We start from the raw sequence: 24341 nt of genomic DNA, 5'->3' as shown, positions 1-24341 counted from the left end.
TTCAGATCTAGGATGTGTTCCCTTTATTTTTTGAGCAGTATATTTAATTATACATTTCTACTTGGTTTCTTGTCATTGAAATGTGGAGCTATTGACAATTTACTGATGGTCCCTTACATAGCGATATCAAATGTCAAACCAAAGTGCAGCTGCGCTCCAAATGTATGATTACTTGGGTGCTGCTGTGGACAGGATTGAAATTAACCCAACCCAGGGAAGACTAACAGTAACCTTCATTCCATTTTGGACAAGACTGACTTGATTACAAAAACTGTACTATTCAAGTGGTAGTCAATTTTGACACTAGAAAGTTGACTCGGATGCCACAAAGGCCGCTTTCAAAACTAGACATTTCTTTAGTGGCAGATGCTCTTTAAATGTATTTGTTATTATTCACATCGAGGACAGATACTAGCTGTTGCCAGTCTCAGAACTGACATGTTTCTCTTTAGCTAATGCATTTGTGGACAATCATATCTAAAATACTGTAGTATTTACATGATTGTTTGGATTCACACATCACTATTTGTCACACAATGAGAAGAGAGCAAACGATTACAACCACATTTTTATTGGTTTGTTTATACCAATCATGACACAGATACATCTATAAACAAAGAATACAAGAACTGTACACTTGATACTTAAAACCCACATGAATATTGCTGGTTTGTGTATTTGACAGCTCAAGTGGATGTACAGTTTCTCAGCATCAAAAGGAACCATAGTCAACAGTATGTTTCACACTTATGTCATTAGCTTGGCTAAGAACACAGAATTTCATTTACAATGTACCATTACACACTGCATATAGAAAGTTTGAAACCCCTTTTAAACAGCAGCTGTACACATTTATTGCAATGCTATCACAGAACAGAGACAAAACCAATTACACGCAATGCACAGGCCTGATAGGGAGGAACTCCAGTGCTAGGGAATAGGTTTATTAAGCAGAATGGTTAATAAAAAAAATGCCATGAGTACAATAGTTAACATACGGAAAACAGCTTACAACATTCTAAAACATTTCTCATTATAAACAATAAAACTGTGTTGCCCCTTGAGTAATTCATCCCCACCACACAGGTTACAAATACCGTCCCTCATATAGCCTATGGAATGTTAGTCTCTCAGGCAAGCTCTCTGTTTTGACCGGATCCTGTAAACAACGTGCTTGCATGTTCTTGATGCAGCAACCTGGCCCATTCCCACCCCTTCCCCACGGCAAAAATAAAAACCTTTGACATTTACAATAACCGTAATTGTTCCGGAGATGTAAAAATGTGGGATGTAATGAAATCCGTCTCCAAATGTATTTTTTGTTTCATAAAAAAATGTGTTTCTACAATCAAACTACTAAAAAAACTTGCATTTAGAAAATAGTCAATAAAAATATTCCCCTGAATTGTACAAGAAAAAGAGGAATAGGGAGCAGTGATAAAAGATGTGGTTCGAGAGATGTTATTCTGCCGCATCTTCTTTCTGTTCAGGTTCTTCTGTGGCTGGTTCCTGAAAATCAAACGTATCATAAATAAAATAAATTGAGAGCACCATATCATCAATTGGATTGGTTTCTCATTTATCTTTAAGAGAAAATACCTACATATCCCATCAGCCCCTTACCTCTTCCTCAGCTTTGGCTTCTCCATTCTCTGCAGGCACCTCCTTCTCCTCAGGTGCAGCCTTCTTCACCTCCTTAGCCTTCTTGGGCTTAGGTACTGCCTTCTCCTTCTGTATACACAATACCTTAAGTCCTTAACTGCACTTAATTTACTATTAAATGTACATTTCACATGGTTATGTCAGCACTTCCTCACCTTTGGCTTGGGCTCTGCCTTTGGAGGGGCTGGTTTCTGCAATAAAAAGTATTTTAGCATGTGATTCTTAGCTGAAATTGTCTGTTTTTGGGTGCATCTTAAATGTAAGTGTCTACAAAGGTGTGTAATATACTCACGTTTACCAATCTCTCAGATCTCCTCTTGGGCTGCAAAATATTTCAAAGAAAATACCAATTGTTTAATAAGAATGGGAGCAGATTTTGACAACATGATTGATGCTGACCCCTGGTGGCAAAGCAATGGAATTGTACTCTGAACATTTAAACACTTAAAGAACCAGCGCCTTGATAACATACAAATAAAATATTATTTGAGTAATACATTACTCACCTCTGCTGCCTCAGCATCAGCGTTTGCCTGTGATAAAAGGAGAGACGAATATTAGTGACAACTCAGCAGGACAACTGTTAGGTGGGTGTTACTGGGGGAGGGGCAGTTTAAATGCCATTAGTATTAGAGAAATTGTATATCATCTACCTCACTTGCTTTGGCAATGTTAACATATACTTCCCATGCCAATAAACCCCCTTGAATTGAAATTGTGTAATCAAAAGTGGGCCTAAGGAGGCAATAGTGTGATGGTCACAGTCATATATCTGCTTGTTTGTTCCACTTACATCATCCATAAACTACCTAATACAAATACACTACATGTCAACTTGCTTCAGTCATTTAAGTAATGTACCAATTGACTTGTCAATGATTATTACCTTGGTAAGAACTCAATTGCGTGCCCCATGTCTCCTTAAACACCATTGGATGGAAAAAGCCCTTCTGACCTTTTCCTCCAATGGGTTTTGAGAAGGAGACCGGACGCGAGGAGTATGCAGTTGACATTTTCTCCATGCTGCTTGTGCTCACTACAGAGGGGAATACCGACTCCTCCTCCCAGCGCATTCATTCGTGATAAATGGACATTTGCCAAGCAACATGACTGTCCTCTTCGCAGACCAGCCCGTCTACTTTGCGTTCCCGCCATTCATTCGAATTTCGAACTCTCCGAGATCCTCAGCGACTCTCAATGGTTACAGAATCTACTAAAATCCCCAGCAACAAGAGCGGCGCTGTGATGTCGACGAATCGCCATTGCATAACTCAGAATTGTCTCGAGCCAACAAAATGAAGGGCACACGAAAATAAAATCAAACCACACAAGCAAACATTCTACACGATGCCGAATGGCATGCGTGAACATAAGCAGATTACGTTGTAACTATGAATTTTGATATTACAAAGCAAGAAACGTCGTAAATGTTTGTCTTCCTCACAAGGGCAGCCATGACACACGACTTTGTGCCCTTTTTGAAGAACCCTAGAAGCAGTCTTCTGCATGTGCATACCATACCGCCCACCGAGCGTTGGACATATATCCCAACAAATTAAGTTATTTGAATGATATTGCACTGTCAAAAGGATACACGGAATGCAATTAAAATTCAATGGTATTATACAATAAGTGTAGTCCTATTTGCCTAAAAAAAAGATTGATGTCACCAACTTTATTTCTGCCGAATGGCCATCTCACGACATAGCTAACCCCCTACACCTCTTTGTCTGGCTTTAAGTAAATGTCATTTAAACAACCACCATTGGGGGGGGGGGGGAAATTATTATTATTATTATTTTTTTTAAGTGCCAAATCCACTCCAATTTACAAGACTGGATAAGGTAAATATAAAGTACCAAGTATTTAACCAGTCTTAATTTCCGAAGAGTAAAATGACAGCGTAAAAAAGATAAGACGAAGAAAACCCGCCACTTCGCAAATCAAAACAAGAGTGATACATTTTAAAACTCCTGACTGCACACAACAGCAGTGTAACAATGTTGCAGCGAAGTGGACCAAAACAACTTGCATTTGCGGCTACATTTCAACAATTGTACGTGCAAAAAGAAATGCATTTCATGCAATTATGTTTTTATCTATCAAATGACAATCAATACAAAAATATTGTACTTACTTTGCTCCTTTTAGGCATGGCTGTTTTGCGTATTTGTTAAAAGAAAAAAAAGAGGGCAATGTTCCAAAACGGAGCAAGAAAAATACTGTTCGGTATAAGATTCAAACAGTACGTTCTATTACAGCGTAGCGAGACGTTAATGTTCCATTGGAACAAAACTAGCTCAAACCGGATTGGATTCCACCCCCCTTATTCAATTCATTACAGCGCTAACCTGACGGACAAGACACTCTCCGCCCCTGGCCGTTGATTGGCTTTAGGAGTCGTCAACACATTTTCAAATCATAGCGAGATACCTGTGTGGATATCTTTACATGCCAATCAGATCTATATTTATTTGCCTTTCGACGAGGGTTGGGAAACCACGACACACATTCCTCATATTGTTTTTCTCATACCCTTTATGGCAAAATGTTGGTTAAAACGTTAAGCTCCACATATGGAGAGATTCCATACACACAATACCCCATATTATCAGAATACAAAGTAACAATGCAGTATTTTGATACACGTTGGATTTTGGGGGGAAATAAATAAAACAGGCCAACGTCACTAGGCAAAAATACAAAATATTTAGTAAAAAAATGATCTACACCGGGTAGAAAGACAAGGGGGTGTGCTTCCCTAGCGACGGCTATTGTAAATAATCAAAGGAAAATGGCGACTGTGTACGTCTGGTTGCTGGTCTTAGGGTCTGTGGTCTTGTGCAACTTCGTCAAAATGTTGTTACCTTCAATTTCCTCCTATGTGAGTATGCCATTCATGTGGTAACATTGTGTAGAAATTGTAGCCCAGTTGTACCGGTAAATGTGTGCTCAAACTTTTAAGTTGCTCCGGCATGTTTATCTGTAACATTTTAGCACAGAGACATTATGTTCGTTCTACTGTGAGGGATTGACAAAGACCCGCCGGCAGTTAATGGCTGGTTGTGACTGTACATCTCCCTCACCAAAACGATGTAATCTGCGCTATGAAATTTATTTGACTTGATCATCCCTTGCTCATTTTAGCACCATAGGCGTTTTCAGTCTATGACATTTCCGCGATACAACGGTAAATGCCAGATTTGGGTAGGTAGTAAATTTGAGTTTGAAATCTGGAAAGTAACATCACGTGTATAATGGAGTCTAACGTTAGCTGTGCATATCTCATGGGTTTAGTGCTATGACAAAGTGATATTGACTCAAATTACCTTTTTTTCTCTCCATAATCAACATTTAAACTAATGTAAAATCTTGTCAGATTCATAAACACCAAATTCCGTGTTGGCCACATAGTAGGCCACAGTAGCAGATAGTGTTGTCACGATACCAGCATTTTGACTTCAAGTTTAATATATACTTGACACTCGATACCTTGACAACAAAACAAGAATGCATATTAGCTAAAGTAATCGAATGGCGCTTGATCCAGACAGATAAATTCAGCTACTGCTCTGTTCAATTATTGGGCATCTATTGAGCTCAATATCAAATCAACTTGTATTGGTCACGTACACATATTTTGCAGATGTTATTGCGGGTGTAGCGAAATGCATGAAATCATTGCGTTAGAATTGTTTTACTTCAAAGTTTTTCTGAGACAGCCATGTATGCATTCATTATTCAATTATACAATACGTTTGACTTTGGTTTTACCAATATAAATACATAACAACATTATGGTATTTGAATTGTACATCTCTTGATAAACTGGGTAAAATAAGATGTAGTTTAGGTCCTATCCACAATACAAGTGAATGCATATTCAGTAGTAGTGTGTGCATACATTAAGTTATTGAGCTTGTGTTGGCTGATTTCATGGGCTACAGGTGATATACAATCTGTTTCTCTTACGTTTGGGACTTATTTGTTGTACTGATCAACAACATTTACTTAGAAGTAGCTTCTTTGATTAAAAATGTGCTCTGTTGCTTTAATCATTAATGACGTCATTAAAAGGGAAGAGCGGAGCGCCCATCAGAGCAACAGAGACTATAGATAATATTTGGGAGAGATTTGAGAGAGAGAGAGAGAGAGACCGAGACCAAATAAATAAGTGAATGAATACATTTTTTGGAGGCAATCAGCTTTGAAATCAGCATATTTTGTGTTATGGTTTGCATAATATCCCAAAGTACTAGGGAATTGAATTGATGTTTGCTTTAACTGTCAGCTAGCAAGGAAAATTAGCCTACAAAACTGGAAGCTACTGGTATCTTCTTGCATTGTAAAGTGTTCTTGCCTGTATGGACATTGTTTTGTGAACAGTAATGAACAGTTTAAACATTTCTACATGCTGTGTCACATTATTCAAGTGTGTTAACTTTGGTGCAACATGATTGGGGAGCTAACAGAATGCAGCCCAGACTCCCAGTGCAGGCTTTTTACAGAAGTACCGAAAGTAACAACAAGTCTAGTATGAACCGTTTTTTATGTTCTAGTATAAAAAAGTACATATGTTTCGATATATCGTGCAACACCAATAGCAAATAGAATACTGTCAATACACAAGTATGTTGCCATCAAATCATTAACTGAAGAAAACACATGAATCCCTCTTAATCTGCCATGGATTAGTGCTAATCCCTGCATTTTTTTTGTGCTAACACCCTGCAGTTTGATAACATAATTATCTGTGATGATACCTTACTGCATAGTTCACTTTTAAGCAGGCTACCCCAGCCAGTCACTGCTCAGTAGTTAAGTGAATCAGAATGCACCTCGTGTATAACATGCTTAGAAACCATTAGATTTATATTTTTGGCTGTATTTTCTTCTATTGAAGCTGTCCAAAGTTTTCCAGAAGAATGTGGAAGATGAGATGGAGATGAGGGCAGCGATTCAGGCCATGAAGAAGGAGCTTTCTTCCATCAACATGATGGACGAGTTCGCCAGGTACGCACGGCTCGAGCGCAAGATCAACAAGATGACGGACAAGTTGAAGACTTATGGTAATAGTGGACGGCATTATGTCTCTGTCTCTACCCCTCTCAACGCTATGATCGTTTATGTACATGTTCTAGAAATTTCACACCAAAAGGCCTCACACAACACCTTATTCAACATAACCAATATAGTTTATTATCTACAGTCAACACAGACAAGTATGCATTGTTCCCCAAACCTTTGGATTTTCACAAAATTCAACACTATTAATATAATGAGACATGGCAGTGGTATTGCACAAATTATGAATATCACCAATTTTTTCTCTCCCCTTTCAGCTGATTTAGTAGATGGGAAAACTCTTTAATAACCGATTTGCTCCATGTCTCTATTGGGGACTAGGCACATGTACACTGAGTGAACAAAACATTAACAACACCTTCCTAATATTGAGTTGCCCTCAGAACAGCCTCAATTTGTCGTGGCATGGACTCTACAAGCTGTCAAGCATTCCACAGGGATGTTGACTCCAATGCTTCCCACAGTTGTGTCAAGTTGCGGTTCTTGACACAAACCGGTGCGCCTGGCACCTACTACAATACCCCGTTCAAACTTAAACATTTTGTCTAGCCCCCTCTGAATGGCGCCAACAGACATGGAAGCTCTGCTAGCATCTAAGCAACTTTCCAGTATTTCATTTTTTTTGTGTGATATTTCTTACATTATTAGCCCAGAACGTTTTTTTGTGTTATTACTTACAGCCGGAAATAACTTTTGGATATCAAAGCGGCGGTAACTCGCCAGCATTACGACCAGAAATACGACTTTCCCGAATTGGATCCTTTGATCATACCCCCCAGGGCAATTTGATCATACCCCCCAGGGCACCCCAGGTGGTGAAGGTAGGAAACAACACCTCCACTAAGCTGATCCTCAACACAGGGGCCCCATAAGGGTGCGTGCTCAGCCCCCTCCTGGACTCCCTGTTCACCCATGACTGTGTGGCCATGCATGCCACGCAACTCAATCATCAAGTTTGTAGACGACAGAACAGTAGTAGGCCTGGTTACCAACAATGACGAGATAGCCTACAGGGAGGAGGTGAGGGCCCTGGCGGAGTGGTGCCAGGAAAATAACCTCTCCCTCAACAAAATGAAGGAGCTGATCGTAGACTTCAGGAGACAGCAGAAGGAGCACGCTCCTATCCACATTGACGGGACCACAGTAGAGAAGGCGAAAAGCTTCTGAAATGGTCCACCCACACAGACAGTGTGGTGAAGAAGATGCAATAGCACCTCTTCAACCCCCAGGAGGCTGAAGTAATTCGGCTTGGCCCCTAAGACCCTCACAAACTTTTACAGATGCACAATTGAGAGCATCCTGTCGGGCTGTATCACCGCCTGGTACTGCAACTACACCGCCCGCAACCGCAGGGCTCTCTAGAGGGTGGTGCGGTCTGCCCAACGCATCACCGGGGGCACACTGCCTGCCCTCCAGGAGACCTACAGCACCCGATGTCACAGGAAGGCCAAAAAGATAATCAAGGACATAAACCTCCCGAGCCCTGCCTGTTCAACCCGCTTTCATCCAGAAGGCGAGGTCAGTACAAGTGTATCAAAGCTGGGACCAAGAGACTAAAAAACAGCACCTATCTCAAGGCCATCCGAATGTTAAATAGCCATCACTAGCCGGCTACTAGCACGGTCACTCAACCCTGCACCTTAGAGGCTGCTGCCCTATAAATATAGACATGGAATCACTGGTCACTTTAATAATGGAACACTAGTCACTTTAATCATTTTTACATATTCTTTTACTAATTTCATATGTATATACTGTATTCCAATAAAACAGTAAGGCACGCGGGGGTGTGGTATATGGCCATTATACCACTGCTAAGGGCTGTTCTTACACAGCCTTTAGCCGTGGTATATTGGCCATGTACCACAAACCCTGGAGGTGCCTTATTGCAATTATAAATGGGTTACCAATGTAATTGGAGCAGTAAAAATACATGTTTTGTCATACCCGTGGTATACGGTCTGATATACCACAGTTGTCAGCCAATCAGCATTCAGTGCTCGAAGCACCCAGTTTGTAATGTATTTTAATCAATGCCACTGACATTGCTTGTCCTAATATTTATATATTTCTTAATTGCATTCTTTTACTTTTAGATTTGTGTGTATTGTTGTGAATTGTTAGATATTACTGCACTGTTGGAGCTAGGATCACAAGCAATTCACTACACCCGCAATAACATCTGCTAAAAATGTGTATGTGATCAATCAAATTTGATTTGACATACACAATCCGTGTCTCAAGGCTTAAAAATCCTTCTTTACCCTGTCTCCTCCCCTTCATCTACACTGATGTGAAGTGGATTTAACAAGTGACATCAATAAGGGATCATAGACTGACCATGTTAATCCAGGTTAAAGCTATGTCATGGAAAGAGCAGGTGTTCTTAATGTTTTGTACACTCTGTGTATGTTAAGAGGAAGGGTAATAGCTGAGTGTTCATTTGGGGGGGCTTCTGCACAGCTGCAGCCTGTTGCCATCAGCCTTCTCTCGCCTCACTCACCTTTTTTACATTTTCCCGCGATAATCTCTGGAGCCCCTGACAGTAACAGAGACAGAAAGGAAAGGGGCTCCATTTCAAGAACGTGCCATTCAGCAGCACACAACTTCCACAAACCACAGTGGCGACCAAATACAGGGCCCTTATTCAGTCCAAAAGGAACTGATAAAGTGCCTTCAGGAAGTATTCACACCCCTTGACCTTTTCCACATTTTGTTGTTACAAAGTAGGATTAAAATGGATTTAATTGTTATTTATTGTCAATAATCTACACAAAATACCATTCAGCATCACACCTCTTCCACAAGCCACAAAAATAAATAATGGATAAATAAAATGCTAATATATTTTCATTAGATAAGTATTCAACTCTGAGTTAATACATGTTAGAATCACCTTTTGGCAGCGATTACAGCTAAGTATTTCTTGGTAAGTCTCCTAAGAGCTTTGCAAACCTGGATTGTACAATATTTGCTCATTATTCTTTTTAAAATTCAAGCTCTGTCAAGTTGGTTGTTGATCATTGCTAGACAGTCATTTTCAAGTCTTGCCGTAGATTTTCAAGCCGCTTTTAAAGTCAAAACTGTAACTAAGCCAGGAACATTCAATGTTGTCTTGGTAAGTAACTCCAGTGTATATTTGGCTTTGTGTTTTAGGTTATTGTCCTGCTGAAAGGTGGATTTGTCTCCCAGTGTCTGTTGAAAAGCAGACTGAACCAGGTTTTGTTTCAGGATTTTGTCTGTGCTTAGCTCTGTTCTTTTTCTTTTTACCCTAACAAAACTCCCTAGTCTTTGCCGATGACAAGAACATAACATGATGCAGCCACCACCGTGCTTGAAAATATGATGAGTGGTACTCAGTGATGCGTTTTGTTGGATTTGCCCCAAGCATAATGCTTTGTATTCAGGACAAAATGTTATTTTATTTCCCACATTTTTTTACAGTGTGTGTAACCTTTATTTAACTAGTAAAGTAAGTTTTAAGAACAAATTCTTATTTACAATGACGGTCTACCCCGGCCAAACCCGGACAACGCTGGGCCAATTGTGCGCCGCCCTATGGGACTCCCAATCACGGCCGGATGTAATGCAGCCTGGATTCGAACCAGGACTGCAGTGACGTTTCTTGCAATGAGAATGGTGTGCCTTAGACCGCTGTGCCACTCGGGAGCCCTGTAGTGCCTTAATGCAAACAGGATGCGTGTTTTGGAATATTGGAATTCTTTTCACACTGTCATTTAGGTTATTATTGTGGAGTAACTACTATGTTGTTGATCCATCCTCAGTTTTCTCCTGTCACAGCCATTCAACTCTAACTGGTTTAAAATCACCATTGGCCTCATGGTGAAATCCCTGTGCAGTTTCCTTCCTCTTTGTCAACTGAGTTAGGAAGGATGCCTGTATCTTTGTAATGTCTGGGTGTATTGATACACCATCCAAAGTGTAATTAATAACTTCAGAGATGCGGTAGTCATTAATGTTAAAAACCTTTATTGCACACAGTTAGTACATACAACTTATTATGTGACTTGTTAAGCACATTTTTACTCCTGAAGTTATTTAGGCATGCCATAACAAAGAGGTTGAATACTTATTAACTCAAGACATTTCAGCTTTTCATTTTTTATTAATTTGTAAACATTTCTAAAAACATCATTCCACTTTGACATTATGGGGTATTGTTTGTAGATCAGTGACATAACATCTAAATTTAATCCATTCTAAATTCAGGCTGTAACACATCAATGTGGGGAAAAAAGCCTAGGGGTGTAAATACTTTTTGAAGGCACTGTATATACTCGTAGAGGCCATTTTAAGTAGTTCATACTACACCCCATAGACATTTATTTTAAGGGTAGAATGTGCTGTATTGGCTGCATATTCCTGTTCTCACTGGAGTCACAGTAACTCTACCACACCTCCTATCATTTCAAATTCATCGTCCAAGGACAATGGCACAGGGAAATAATGTTTAGTAGATGTTTTCATATCTTTAGGGTAGTTGGCTAAAGTGATTAAGTGAATGTAGCTAACGGTATGAATCCATGAAGATTTTTGAATTAGAAATCTCCCATAATCCTCAGGGTAGAGCTGGTGGAGGATGAATGAAGATAAAGGTGACCTTGACGTCAGACACTTCCTGTGGCTTGACCAAAGCTTCTTTGTGGAGGGGCAACAGTTCTGCTGACCTCTGTCACTGTCTCACTCAACTCCTAACCAGCTGTTGTACAGTCTCACCTGTTAGCCTTAAAGACCGTTTGGAAGAGTTCGTGTATATATATTATGACTATAGATTTTGTTTGTTTTGGTCTTCGGCAAGGGTTTTCTCGGCTGTTCGTGCACACAAATGTTTCTAGTGGCAAGCCGAAGTTGGTAGCCGAAGTCTATGCCCCTTTGTCGGTGATTGGTGAACAGTAGGGATTCTTCAATGAAGTGTTTGTGGTCATTCATCGAGAGACTAATTGGTTTCACCGACTTCGCTTTACCTCAAGAAATGCTTTTGTATGCACAAACAGCCGAAGAAACCTTTGCCGAAGACCAAAACGTCACAAAATGCCATAATAATATATTCACAAACTGTTTCGGATGGGAAGCCTGCGGACACCTTTACAGTCCCATTGTGACAAATTGTGTCCATGTGGTGAAACCACACCCAGTCGTCAGTTTTGTTGTCTGAAGTTTGTGTTTTCCTTTCTTCCCTCAGTTAAATCCAGAACTGGTCAGCAGACCAAAATCAAATGGGTCGTCAACATAGTGTACTATATTCTGCAGGTAAGTGAAGTAGAGCAGATTTTTTAAATGATATATATATTTTTACATTTATTGGTATATTTTCATAGTAGCTAGGATTATTTCACAATCTTGCAGTAGCAAATATTTAATAAAGATTTGGGACTGGGGATGATGACTGATTTCCCCCCCCCCCCCCCCCCCTTTCCGTCCCTCCAAGGCTGTGCTGATGATCTCTCTGATCTGGAAATACTATGCTGACCCAGTGACGGTCTTGCCCAGTAAGTGGATTTCTCCTCTAGAGCGAATGGTGGCCTTCCCATCTGGAGTAGCAGGTAAAACAGATTACAGCACCTGCCCTGAGAGGGGCTCTAACACCAGCAGGGGTTGCGGCTCAAATGCCATCCTATTCCCTATATAGTGCACTACTTTTAACCAAAGGACACTCTTCAAAGTAGTGCATTAGATAGGGAATAGAGTGCTATTTCAGACAAACAGGGATATTTCAGGATAACAGAACTTATAGTGTATAGCCTACACTACTTTGCACCTGTAGCTTCCTTTAGGTATGCAGATAGCTCTACTGTTTATATAACTGAACAGTAATGGAGGTAAATGGGGATTGTATTAGTGCTATTCAAGCCATTCAACTCAATCCATTCAACTCAATGTCTGTTTTGTTTTAAAGCTCAAAGAGAGCAGAATGAATACCAGTTCCCTCATCTTTAAAGAGTCATTTTTGAGCAGATGTTTCCTCAGCTCTATTTAAACCCAAAAGTCTGTTTCTCTAAGAAGTAATACCTATGGATCACTTATAAATCCCTGCCTGTGGATTTGTCACATTTTTATGATTTAAATTGTTTGGCTTGAGCTGTGATTTTGAGAATTTTGAACGTTTACACTTTTAAAGGAGGTTAGATGACATTGATCTGGATCTGGATCTAAATGATAATATAATGATTATTCATTCACCTGCTCTTGTGCCTGTGTTTCAGGTGGTGTTGGAATCACATGCTGGCTTGTTGTTTGTAACAAGGTAGTGGCTATAATTCTCCAAGCGGTGGCTTGACCGCCTGAACTTTACTGTCTACTGTGAGACCAAATTATGCAATTGTTGGTACTTTTGTTGCTATTTCATTCAATTTAATGACAAGGTTTGTAAATATTTTTCATACACTGGCCTTGATATTTAAATGTTTTGTGTTGAGACATTTTTTTTTCCTTCACTACATTTTGATAAACCAGCAGGGTTGTTTTGTTGCATATTCTTTCTTTCCCAATCCATTCCTCTTCATGAAACTAGTCTGAAAAATTGTGGCTTAATACTTTGGTTACAATTTGTTCGTTTTTTGAAGGATTCAAGCCATATCATTATTTTACCTACATGATTGTGTTCTGCTTTCCATTTGTGTTTGTTGGTTGCCTACTTTTCTAACCCTCTTCCAGAATTATTCTTGTGGTTGACATATCAATAAAAACATGCCAAACATTATTTGTGCCTGGATTTATAAGTTAAGACATATGTATCCTTGAAAGGTACTGTGTCACGGAAGGTTAAGGCTCTTATAGAAAGTGCAAGATCAACCTCTAGCTAGTCTATTGTAAATTAGATGCTGATCGGAAAGTGAATCAAAAGTCACGCAGTAGGCCTACACGAAATATACTTTTTTTAAGTGTTTCTCATCAACAGGGCTGTAGTGGAGCTGGTTGAGAGCTTCAAGTTCCTTGGTGTCCACATCACCAACAAACTAGAATGGTCCAAACACACCAAGACAGTCATGAAGAGGGCACTACAAAACCTATTCCCCCTCAGGAGACTGAAAGATTTGGCATGTGTCCTCAGATCCTCAAAAGGTTCTACAGCTGCAGCATCGAGAGCATCCTGATTGGTGGGCTAACTGCCTTGCTCAGGGGCAGAACGACACATTTTTTACCTTTTCAGCTCAGGGATTTGATCCAGCAACCTTTCGGTTTCTGGCCCACCGGTCTTACCACTAGGCTACCTAGATTTCTTTTACCCCTTACACTCGTTGAAATTGGCCTATATGAATAGGACCAAATTGAAATGTTTCTAACAGAAGAACTATAAAAACACATGTATGACCATTGTAGCAATTGAACAGAAGGCTTTGGAGATTATGGGGAAATGATCAGACCAAAGACATAACTGTTCACCTGACACAAGACTGAATCCTAACATTACTGTTGATTGTATGTGCATTTTACATTTACTGTACCTTTCACAGTATTTGTCAATAATGAAATCTGAAAATACTCTGGATACATTCAGTAATATGATAAGAATATTTATTGAAATTACAAGGTCTTGAGGGAGAGGTCTAACTGGTGTCTCCAAGTGGCCACACACCTCTCCAAACTATGCACAGTTCCAAAGTCATTTCAATGTGCTTTTATGACTCAAGGAAAGAGCCTTCAGCTATAAGGTGCTGTTTTGAGCTCTCCTAGCTTTGCCATTAAGGAACTGAAGCAAGCACACTTCTTTTTATTTATTTGATATTACAATCCTCAATGTCTCATCTTTCAGAACACATTTCCCTCACTCAGACAACAACAAATGTGCAAAAGTATCCCAATTAGCGGGAGGAATGAGGGCATCTTTTTGTTGCGTGCGGTGCTCAAGTTTATATTGGCTGTCAGTCAAACCCCATGCAGCGCTGTGAAGCGGTGAACCTGATCTCTGACATCATGTAGGACCTACTGTCTAGCATGTTACTGTACAGCCACTGCGTTCCAATTTAGGCACGTATCAATGACGAAATCTGCCATTTTCAACCCGTATACGGGATGACGGGCTATGAACGGAAAGGGCTACCAAATGTGCCGTTTTCACATATGGAGACTGTGGTATTGTGCTGGAGATAATGAAAATGAGGTTCAAAAGTGTTGGATTTGCCATTTAAAGCATTGCTGGTTACAGTGTGTTTAAGTGTTAGGAATGTGTGTGTTTTGTACTCTGTGTGGATCAACGTAGTGGTGACCGAGACAAACAAGAACGTAATAAATTCAATGGGGAGAGATGCCAAAAGAACAGACACAACTAGGGCAATATTTCATTTTATTTATTTTTTATTCACCTTTATTTAACCAGGTAGGCCAGTTGAGAACAAGTTCTCATCTACAACTGCGACCTGGCCAAGATAAAGCAAAGCAGTGCGACACAAACAACGCAGAGTTACACATGGGATAAACAAACGTACAGTCACAATAGAAAAATAGAATAGAAAAATCGATATACAGTGTGTGCAAATGTAGTAAGATTAGGGAGGTAAGGCAATAAATGGGCCATAGTGGTGAAATAATTACAATTTTGCATTAACACTAGAGTGATAGAGGTGCAGAAGGTGAATGTGCAAGTAGAGATACTCTAGGTGCAAAGGAGCAAAAAAAACAATATGGGGATGAGGTAGTTGGGTGGGCTTTTTACAGATGGGCTGTGTACAGGTGCAATGATTGGTAAGCTGCTCTGACAGCTGATGCTTAAACTTAGTGAGCTGAGATATGACTCCAGCTTCAGTGATTTTTACAATTCATTCCAGTAGTTGGCAGCAGAGAACTGGAAGGAAAGGCGGCCAAAGGAGGAGTTGGCTTTGGGGATGACCAGTGAAATATACCTGCTGGAGCTTGTGCTAAGGGTGGGTGCTGCTATGATGACCAGTGAGCTGAGATAAGGCAGGACTTTACCTAGCAAAGACTTATAGATGACCTGGAGCCAGTGGGTTTGGCAACGAATATGAAGTGAGGGCCAGCCAACGAGAGCATACAGGTCGCAGTGGTGGGTGGTATATGGGGCTTTGGTGACAAAACGGATGGCACTGGGATAGATTACATCCAGTTTGCTGAGTAGAGTGTTGGAGGCTATTTTGTAAATTACATCGCTGAAGTCAAGGATCCATAGGATAGTCAGTTTTATGAGGGTATGTTTGGCAGCATGAGTGAAATAGGAAGCCGATTCTAGATTTCATTTTGGATTGGAGATGCTTAATGTGAGTCTGGAAGGAGAGTTTACAGTCTAACCAGACACCTAGGTATAAACCTAGGCATACAGTATACTGTAATGTTTATCAGCTGTTTTGTCTCTGGCTGATCTTTTTTTTCCTTCATATTAATTTGGCCCATTTTTGCCACAAATGAGCCATATTATTCAAATGAAATATTTTACAAACTTGCTCTAGCCTTTGTCTGGAGTTTAAAGTGTACATTTTTAGTAGATACACTACAAGACAATTAGCATGGGACAATAGGCTTCTATAGGCCACCACCTATAGGTAAGGAAAAGGTTAGGGTTAGCTAAAAGGCTATCCTGACCTGCTACGAAAAATAACTCTTAGTCACAACCCAGTCTCGATGCTTGTTATCGGTGAAATACAATGGGGGGTAATTGAGCTTAACCAATCTGCAGTGACAAACTCGCAAAAGAGGCAAGAAGCAGAATGGTAGGAAGATATTTAAGGAGAATTCAAGCCATCGGAGTCAATGGATAAATGTTGAAGAGTTACAACTTATGATCTAGATAACATCGGAAGCACGAGGACCTTTAATGGAGAAGAGGGCTGTAATGATCCCTCAGAACCAACATACAGCCAGATTCAGGGGACTTCCAGGGCATGACCTACCACCCCTCCCTAACGCCACTACCTATTTCCTGTTTTCATGCTTGTCTGCTTTCCTCTCTCCCTATACAATATCAGCTGTGTCTGGAGACATTCCAAGGTCTCTATATGTCACCCTGCCCTTTACGACACAGGCATAAAAGCCTGTCTGGACTCCATTTTGTCTGCCACCTTCATGCAATTCCTGTTTTATTTATTTTAATGGTACTGGGCCATTGACATCATCATAGTGCGATACACTGTCAGTTTCAATATGCTGTAGAGACCTATTCAGCAAAAACATATACTTTATAAAAATGTATGGGTATTTCATTACCAAAGAAACTAAACTTTATGTGGAACAATGATCTAATTTTAAACAGATGAATCACAATAATGTTGTATTAGATGCTGCAAGCTCAGCTAAAATGTGTGACTAGACAAAAATATGTGACTAGTTTTAGCACCATCATGGGGTTATTGATACTCAATTTATGAAATTTAAGTATTATACATCTGCAGAGAATCTATAATTTTGTCCCATTTTGATGGGAGCTATGTTTCTATACATAAACTCTGTTGTAGTACACTTTCCTGCCAAAGCTTGGAGCCACAGTTGAACAATGACAGACAGATGGGGTTCTTGTTTCTCCTACCCACAGGGGAGGTAGGATCCACCAGATGTCGCCCTAGTATGTTCAGATATGGTCTCTATACCTTCATTGTACAAAAAGGCAAGGATATGTTGTCCTTTTACCCTTTGCAGGGTTGTAGTTTGCGATAATTTTAAATGGAGAAGCTATTCTGTCTCTTTTCATAATTAAATGAATATACTACATAAACACATTTATTACGAGAAATACATAAGGATACTCCTAAAAAGAAATTGAGAGACGTGAGCAAAAGGGGCAAATAGTGTTTTCCAATCTAGGACATTAAAGAGCATTCTAGTGGTAGAGGGAGACAAATGCATCTCAGAGATTTCTGACTGAAACTTGACTCTTCAACATTGGTGTTTCCTTTCATTTACATGGAAATGCTGTGTGATCTATCATAATTATTAGGATATGGATAGCTTCCCTAGACATATTATAATTGTGAACAGCAATTAGGGATTCAAAAAACTAATTCTCTGTGTGTGTGCGCCTTTCCATTTGTAACAGCCAGGACATGGACAGACATTATTGGGTAATTTATCAGGGAATAAATAGGGTGCTACTTTGCTGTGTAATGACCCCATAGTAATGGACACAGCTCCTGAGCCATAAACCAGTCTCCACTTGACCTTGTCTTTGAACATGACTAGATCCCTCCCATCACACTCATCAAATGTGCGTCAGTGCACCACATGCCACCCTAGTAGGAGTGTGAACTCTTCAGTTGGACTCTGGTGATGATGACACCTGCACTGCGGACCCACCTGTCCAGTGTGATATTGACCTACGTGGCCTTTTCACCTGTTGTTTTACAATACATGTTGTTTGCTGTAGGTTAAATATATAATTGACTGGATCTACTGTATTTGCTGATATTATTGTTTGCCTGTGCCAAAATACTTGAGTTGACCACATATGGTTAAGTGATAATGCCCAAAAAGTGTTGTTAGGCCCGAGACTATGTCGAGGGCCGGCAAACTATGTCAATATATTCTCCAAACACCGGCTTCGAGGGCGTTATCACTTTTACACAACGGGTTACTAACATATTCAAATAATGACTGACATATTTTCATTAAAAATGATTTTTTTTTAATGAATTTATTCATACTATTTCAACCTTCCACAAGGATTGCTACCCAAGCTGTCTGGTAATTCGTTCTTTCGGGTCGGTTGCCACAGGCACGACCCAGCCATTCAGTCTTTTTGTTCTGTGTCTATGGAGGTGACCCAGTCATTCGTTTGAAACGTTCCATTGCCATACTGGCTGGCAACGTTCTTATCCCTTGCTTGCTAGCTAGCCAACTACGGCTAACTTACAGTCACGTCAAACAGTGCAGAAGAATAACAACAGTAGCTGCATTTGTTTAAACTGTTTTCTAGTGACATTTATTTGGATACATCCATAACAATGAGCTAATGAGCTGCAATTTGCCTGGCTTAGAAAATGTGCTCTCTCGTCAGGACACGGTTGTTCAGAAGAACTAGTCAACAACACAGCTAACACAATCACTTCAAACTGAAGTTGGAAAGACTGCAAAATTGTTTGACCTTTTCAATTTACATTTCTTTGTATATATCCATAAAAATGATGCCAGCTGATTCATGATTTTGCTGGCTGAGAAACGCTGCCTGACTATGTGTCTCGTCCCGACTCCCGACATGTTCATTACTATGGGACAGCTGGAGATCAAATTTGAAAATGTAAACAATGTTGCAAATGTCGGAGAGAAGGTATATCCAAATCTCCGCAGTTGAAAACTAAATGTTAATCTAAAAGAAATGTGAGATAACATCTAGATGCTTTTTATAGTGGAGATCAAGTTTATACATTGCCTGGCTGGGCTGATGAGACAGTGGATTGCGCAGTCAGATGGAACAGAGTAAATAGGCATTTTAAGGTCATAGATTTAGCCAGTGGTAACTTGAGGAATAGACACCGGCTGGAATGCGGTTTTAACCAATCAGTATTCAGGATTAGAACCACCCATTGTATAATAAGTCATTATCAGATATGTTGTTTTTGTATTCTAACCATTGTTCAGTGTGATTGACTAAATCAGACGATGGAGGCTCTCAGCTGCCTAGGTTAAAAGCACCAGGTGAGTGTGTTTGTTTCACAAACTAGTCAAAAGGCCAGGAGAACCACACACAAATCCATGTTTGGACGAACAATGGTATGTTTGTGCATGAAGGCTTTGGCGTAAAAAGGATTCTGTGATGTAGTAACAGGTGAGTCTGTTACTAGGGAAAGTATCCCGACCCCTTGACTTTTTCCACATTTTGTTACATTACAGCCTTATTCTAAAATTGATTAAATTGTTTTTTTCCCCTCATCAATCTACACACAATACCCCACAATGCCAAAGCAAAAACAGGTTTTTAGAAGTGTTTTCTAATAAATTAAAATAAAAAACTGATATCACATTTATATAAGTATTCAGACCTTTTACTCAGTACTTTGTTGAAGCACCTTTGGCAGTGATTACAGCCTTGATTCTTCTTTGGTATTACACTACAAGCTTGGCACACCTGTATTTTGGGAGTTTCTCCCATTCTTCTCTGCAGATCCTCTCAAGCTCTGTCAGGTTGGATGGGGACGGTTGCTGCACAGCTATTTTCAGGTCTCCAAAGATTTTTGATTGGGTTCAATTCCGGGCTCTGGCTGGGCCACTCAAGGACATTCAGAGACTTGTCCTGAAGCGACTCCTGGGTTGTCTTGGCTGTGAGCTTAGGGTCATTGTCCTGTTGGAAGGTGAACCTCCGTCCCCAGTCTGAGGTCCTGAGCACTCTGGAGCAGGTTTTCATAAAGGATCTCTCTGTACTTTTGCTCCTTTCATCTTTCCCTCGATCCGGACTAGTCTCCCAGTCCCTGTCACTGAAAAAACATCCCCACAGTATGATGCTGCCACCTCCATGCTTCACCGTAGGGATGGTGCCAGGTTTCTTCCAGATGTGATGCTTGGCATTCAGTTCAATCTTGGTTTCATCAGACCAGAGAATCTTGTTTCTCATGGTCTGAGAGTCTTTAGGTGCTTTTTGACAAACTCCAAGCAGGCTGTCATGTACCTTTTTACTGAAGAGTGGCTTCCGTCTGGCCACTCTACCATAAAGGCCTGATTGTTTGAGTGCTGCAGAGATGGTTGTCCTTCTTGAAGGTTCTCTAGAGCTCTCTCAGTGTGACCATCGGGTTCTTGGTCCCCTTCCTAACCAAGGCCCTTCTCCCCCGATTGCTTATTTTGGCCAGGCGGCCAGGTCTAGGAAGAGTCTTGGTGGTTCCAAACGTCTTCAATTTAAGAATGATGGAGTGTTCTTGGGGACCTTCAATGCTGCAGAAATGTTTTGGTACCGTTCCCCAGATCTGTGCCTTGACACAATTCTGTCTCGGAGCTCTACGGAGAATTCCTCCGTCCTCATGGCTTGGTTTTTGCTCTGACATACACTGTCAACTGTGGGACCTTAGATAGACAGGTATGTGCCTTTCCAAATCATGTCCAATCAAGTTGTATTTACCACAGGTGGACTCCAATCAAGTTGTAGAAACATCTCAAGGATGATCAATGGAAACAGGATATACCTGAACTCAATTTAATAAATAGCTAACAACCTTTTTTTTGCTTTGTCATTATGTGGTATTTTGTGTAGATTGCTGAGGATTTCTATTTATTTAATCCATTTAACAAAATGTGGGAAAAGTCAAGGGGTCTGAATACTTTCCAAAGGCACTGTATGTGGGTCAGAAGTATGTGTCCCCATGTTGAAAAACCTCAGATTGAAATGGCTGTACTTACACTAAAACATGGCAGCTAATGCAACACATGGGTGTGTCTGCTTAATGACTGTTGTGTATTTGTGTCACAACACTACCGCTCTGTGGTATTAATCACCCACATGACATCCCAGATGTGTCATGTGGGGGTCAAAGCCCCCCAAAGTAATCTGTTGGGTAGAGGACCTACCTCAGTTGACTCTCTGGTAACCTTTTGCTCTACCAGCAGGCTTAACTATGCCAATAACCACTATTCAAGAAGGTGAAACCCTGACACACACTCAAACAAACACTTAACCACTCACTCATGCAAGTGTGACTGATAAGGGGACTGTTACATGGGTGGACCTTGCTCTCTGTAGAGGTAGATGTATATGGGGGAGTGAAGCTACATTTGGTTTCACCTGAAGGTGGAGTCCCTCTATTTACTAGGTCTGATTCAACAGGAAATTAACCTTGGATCCATTTTAGTCATCGCTCTGAGAGTCTTCAACAAGTAAGTTATTAGAATGATGTATGTCAATGTACATTGGATCTCAATAGGAATATTTCCTAAAGAAAAATGCAATTTAAAAATGATCTTGTTTCTGGTTGTTGAGGGAAAGACTTAGGGAGGAAGTATGATTCTGTCAGTACTCTGAATGGACGGATCTGAGACTGCAATTATTGAAATATATTTTGTTTCAGCAATATATTTTGTTTGATTAATGTTTGTTAGAGAATATAAGTTATTAAGATATAATGTTTCTGTTTCTGTCGTTGGGCTGTAGTGAGTCTTTGATCAGCGATCAATCAGAGAATGTGTGTGTTTTTGTGAACAGGGGATTTCCTCACACAACATTCCTTGGTGAAAAATGTAGCGTTCAGAGCTCAGGTCTGTTTGAATGTGTACAGTATTTTGCTGCCCGCTGGGTTGTTTCCATGCCATTGTCTTTTTTGTTTTTATATTACAGGCAGGGAATATTAGCATGACTGTTACCTGGGCAACATGGCCAGTGTTTTCTTCACGTTGCTTTTACTCTATGCAACAGGTGAGCAGATCTGAATATTTTTTGCACACATATACACATTTGACACACTACATTGCGCTATCCCATATACTCACAATTGAAACAAATCTACTGAATATGATTGGATGTGGACAAAATCCATAGTTGACGTCGCAATTGGGATTACCCAAACATTTACCTGTTCATGAGAATAGATATTAGTGAATAAACATCAAAACTATATTTCACTGAACGGCATTAGAACCGAGCTCAGCATATAATTTATCCCTGGCTTCATCTTGCTCTAGTTAGACTGGTCTCGTTTGGGAGTGATTAAAGTTGTTAATTTCACATGGAGGCCTTCTCATGTTTATCACAGCCATGCAGAGAAATACAGGTCTCTGATTTAACATGCCTAATGGAAACTGCTTTACGTTGACTACTCCAGGCTATAATATTGCTTCCTTCTTAAGGAAACTTTATGAGTCAGGTCTCATCATTAGGATAGTGCAGTTTTTTTCTTCTCCAATCACTTTGGTGCAATTTCCCCAAGTATGTGGTACATTTTCACAACTCCAAGCACAGAAATCTAAACAGATCATCAAAATGGCTCATGTTTCAAAACTCGAAGCACGTTTGATTGACTGAGTACATTTATATATTTGTACCTCATAAATGTATCCATTTGACATCAATTTATGTTAGAAGGTAAAACCAAATCAAATATGGATGTGGCTGTGAATACTGTACATCATTCTCCATCCGCCAGTGTGATTCACTCTTGTGTGCTACCATTTGGAGTGTAGTGTACAATTCACTGCTGAAATACTTTGGTTACATATGCAAATATATTCCACTCATTATCTGAATTTCATTGATACACTCACTGTAAGCTGATGAATTTTGTCAAGCATGGAGACAGGCGATACTGTATCAGTTGAAAATGTTGCATGGGGCAGAAATGGAATACATGGGTCTCGGCTCCGCCCTGTGCAACTGGGTCCTGGACTTCCTGACGGGCCGCCCCAAGGTGGTGAGGGTAGGTAACAACATCTCCACCCCGGTTCATCCTCAACACTGGGTCCCCACAAGGGTGCGTTCTCAGTCCATCTCCTGTACTCCCTGTTCACCCACGACTGCGTGGCCATGCACGCCTCCAACTCAATCATCAAGTTTGCAGACGACACTACAGTGGTAGGCTTGATTACCAACAACAATGAGACGGCCTACAGGGAGGAGGTGAGGGCCCTCGGAGTGTGGTGTCAGGAAAATAACCTCACACTCAATGTCAACAAAACAAAAGAGATGATCGTGGACTTCAGGAAACAGCAGAGGGAGCAGCCCCCTATCTACATTGACGGGACAGTAGTGGAGAGGGTGGAGAGTTTTAAGTTCCTCGGTGTACACATCACGGACAAACTGAAATGGTCCACCCACACAGACAGCATGGTGAAGAAAGCGCAGCAGCGCCTCTTCAACCTCAGGAGGCTGAAGAAATTTGTCTTGTCACCAAAAACACTCACAAACTCTTACAGATGCACAATCGAGAGCATCCTGTCAGGCTGTATCACCGCCTGGTACGGCAGCTGCTCCGCCCATAACCGGAAGGCTCTCCAGAGGGTAGTGAGGTCTGCACAACGCATCACCGGGTGCAAACTACCTGCCCTCCAGGACACCTACACAACCCGATGTCACAGGAAGGCCAAAAAGATCATCAAGGACAGCAACCACCAGAGCCACTGCCTGTTCACCCCGCTAACATCCAGAAGGCGAGGTCAGTACAGGTGCATCAAAGCTGGAACCGAGAGACTGAAAAACAGCTTCTATCTCAAGGCCATCAGACTGTTAAACAGCCATCACTAACATTGAGTGGCTGCTGCCAACATACTCACTCAACTCAAACCACTTTAATAATGGGAAAAGCCACTTTATATTTTAGCCACTTTATATTATTTATATTATATAATGTTTACATAACCTACATTATTCATCTCATATGTATATACTGTACGCTATACCATCTACTGCATCTTGGCATCTTGATGTAATTAGATGTATCACTAGCCACTTTAAACAATGCCACTTTATATGTTTTCATACCTACATTACTCATCTCATATGTATGTACTGTACTCTATACCATCAATGCATCTTGCCATCCTGATGTAATGTATCACTAGCCACCTTAAACAATGCCGCTTTATATGTTTTCATAACCTACATTACTCATCTCATATGTATATACTGTACTCCATACCATCTACTGCATCTTGCCTATGCTGTTCGGCCATCACTCATTTATATATTTTTATGTACATATTCGTATTCATTCCTTTACACT

General features: G+C 40.5%; 3 protein-coding genes across 9 annotated transcripts in view; 2 read left to right on the top strand and 1 right to left on the bottom strand.

The window, feature by feature from the left end:
• Window positions 1-555: 555 nt before the first annotated feature.
• LOC106567917 (uncharacterized) lies at window positions 556-4015 on the bottom strand. The gene is made up of 6 exons (XM_014137806.3): window positions 3800-4015; window positions 2169-2195; window positions 1955-1984; window positions 1818-1853; window positions 1624-1731; window positions 556-1509 (listed from the first exon to the last, which is right to left on the bottom strand). Exons 1-6 carry the CDS (start codon window positions 3815-3817, stop codon window positions 1462-1464), a joined length of 267 nt encoding a protein of 88 aa, XP_013993281.1. The 5' UTR covers window positions 3818-4015; the 3' UTR covers window positions 556-1461.
• Window positions 4016-4242: 227 nt separating this feature from the next.
• Window positions 4243-13468, top strand: get1 (guided entry of tail-anchored proteins factor 1). Of its 3 annotated transcripts, none has more exons than XM_014137805.3 (5): window positions 4243-4546; window positions 6566-6731; window positions 11951-12018; window positions 12197-12257; window positions 12972-13468. In XM_014137805.3, exons 1-5 carry the CDS (start codon window positions 4457-4459, stop codon window positions 13043-13045), a joined length of 459 nt encoding a protein of 152 aa, XP_013993280.1. In that variant the 5' UTR covers window positions 4243-4456; the 3' UTR covers window positions 13046-13468. The 3 variants fall into 3 exon arrangements, with proteins under 3 accessions (XP_013993280.1, XP_013993277.1, XP_013993279.1); XM_014137802.3 differs by having other exon boundaries at window positions 4246-4546; window positions 12197-12311; XM_014137804.3 differs by lacking the exon at window positions 4243-4546 and adding an exon at window positions 4632-4869 and having other exon boundaries at window positions 12197-12311.
• A 7835-nt stretch (window positions 13469-21303) lies between these two features.
• Window positions 21304-24341, top strand: part of igsf5a (immunoglobulin superfamily, member 5a) — a 37365-nt gene continuing 34327 nt past the window's right edge. For 4 of the 5 annotated variants that reach the window (XM_045692250.2, XM_014137809.3, XM_014137808.3 and 1 more), the window contains exons 1-2: window positions 21304-21507; window positions 21965-22042. In XM_045692250.2, coding sequence (XP_045548206.1) covers window positions 22000-22042 — 43 coding nt within the window. In that variant the 5' untranslated portion in view covers window positions 21304-21507; window positions 21965-21999. Of the gene's footprint in view, window positions 21508-21945; window positions 22043-24341 lie in introns of those variants that run through there. The other variant, XM_045692249.2, reaches the window with a different exon arrangement.

This window comes from Salmo salar, chromosome 13, assembly GCF_965601325.2.
Source record: "Salmo salar chromosome 13, fSalSal1, whole genome shotgun sequence".
NCBI classification, from domain to species: domain Eukaryota; kingdom Metazoa; phylum Chordata; class Actinopteri; order Salmoniformes; family Salmonidae; genus Salmo; species Salmo salar.
This window is presented reverse-complemented; position numbering and strand designations above follow the sequence as displayed.

Coding starts and splice junctions, on each gene's coding strand:
- LOC106567917 (XM_014137806.3), bottom strand. Junction 1,985..2,168: donor CTGATGCTGAGGCAGCAGAG/GTGAGTAATGTA, acceptor AATATTTTGCAG/CCCAAGAGGAGATCTGAGAG. Junction 1,510..1,623: donor AAGCCAAAGCTGAGGAAGAG/GTAAGGGGCTGA, acceptor TTTGATTTTCAG/GAACCAGCCACAGAAGAACC.
- get1 (XM_014137802.3), top strand. CDS start 4,457: ATGGCGACTGTGTACGTCTGGTTGCTGGTCTTAGGGTCTGTGGTCTTG. Junction 12,019..12,196: donor TAGTGTACTATATTCTGCAG/GTAAGTGAAGTA, acceptor CGTCCCTCCAAG/GCTGTGCTGATGATCTCTCT. Junction 12,312..12,971: donor CTTCCCATCTGGAGTAGCAG/GTAAAACAGATT, acceptor CCTGTGTTTCAG/GTGGTGTTGGAATCACATGC.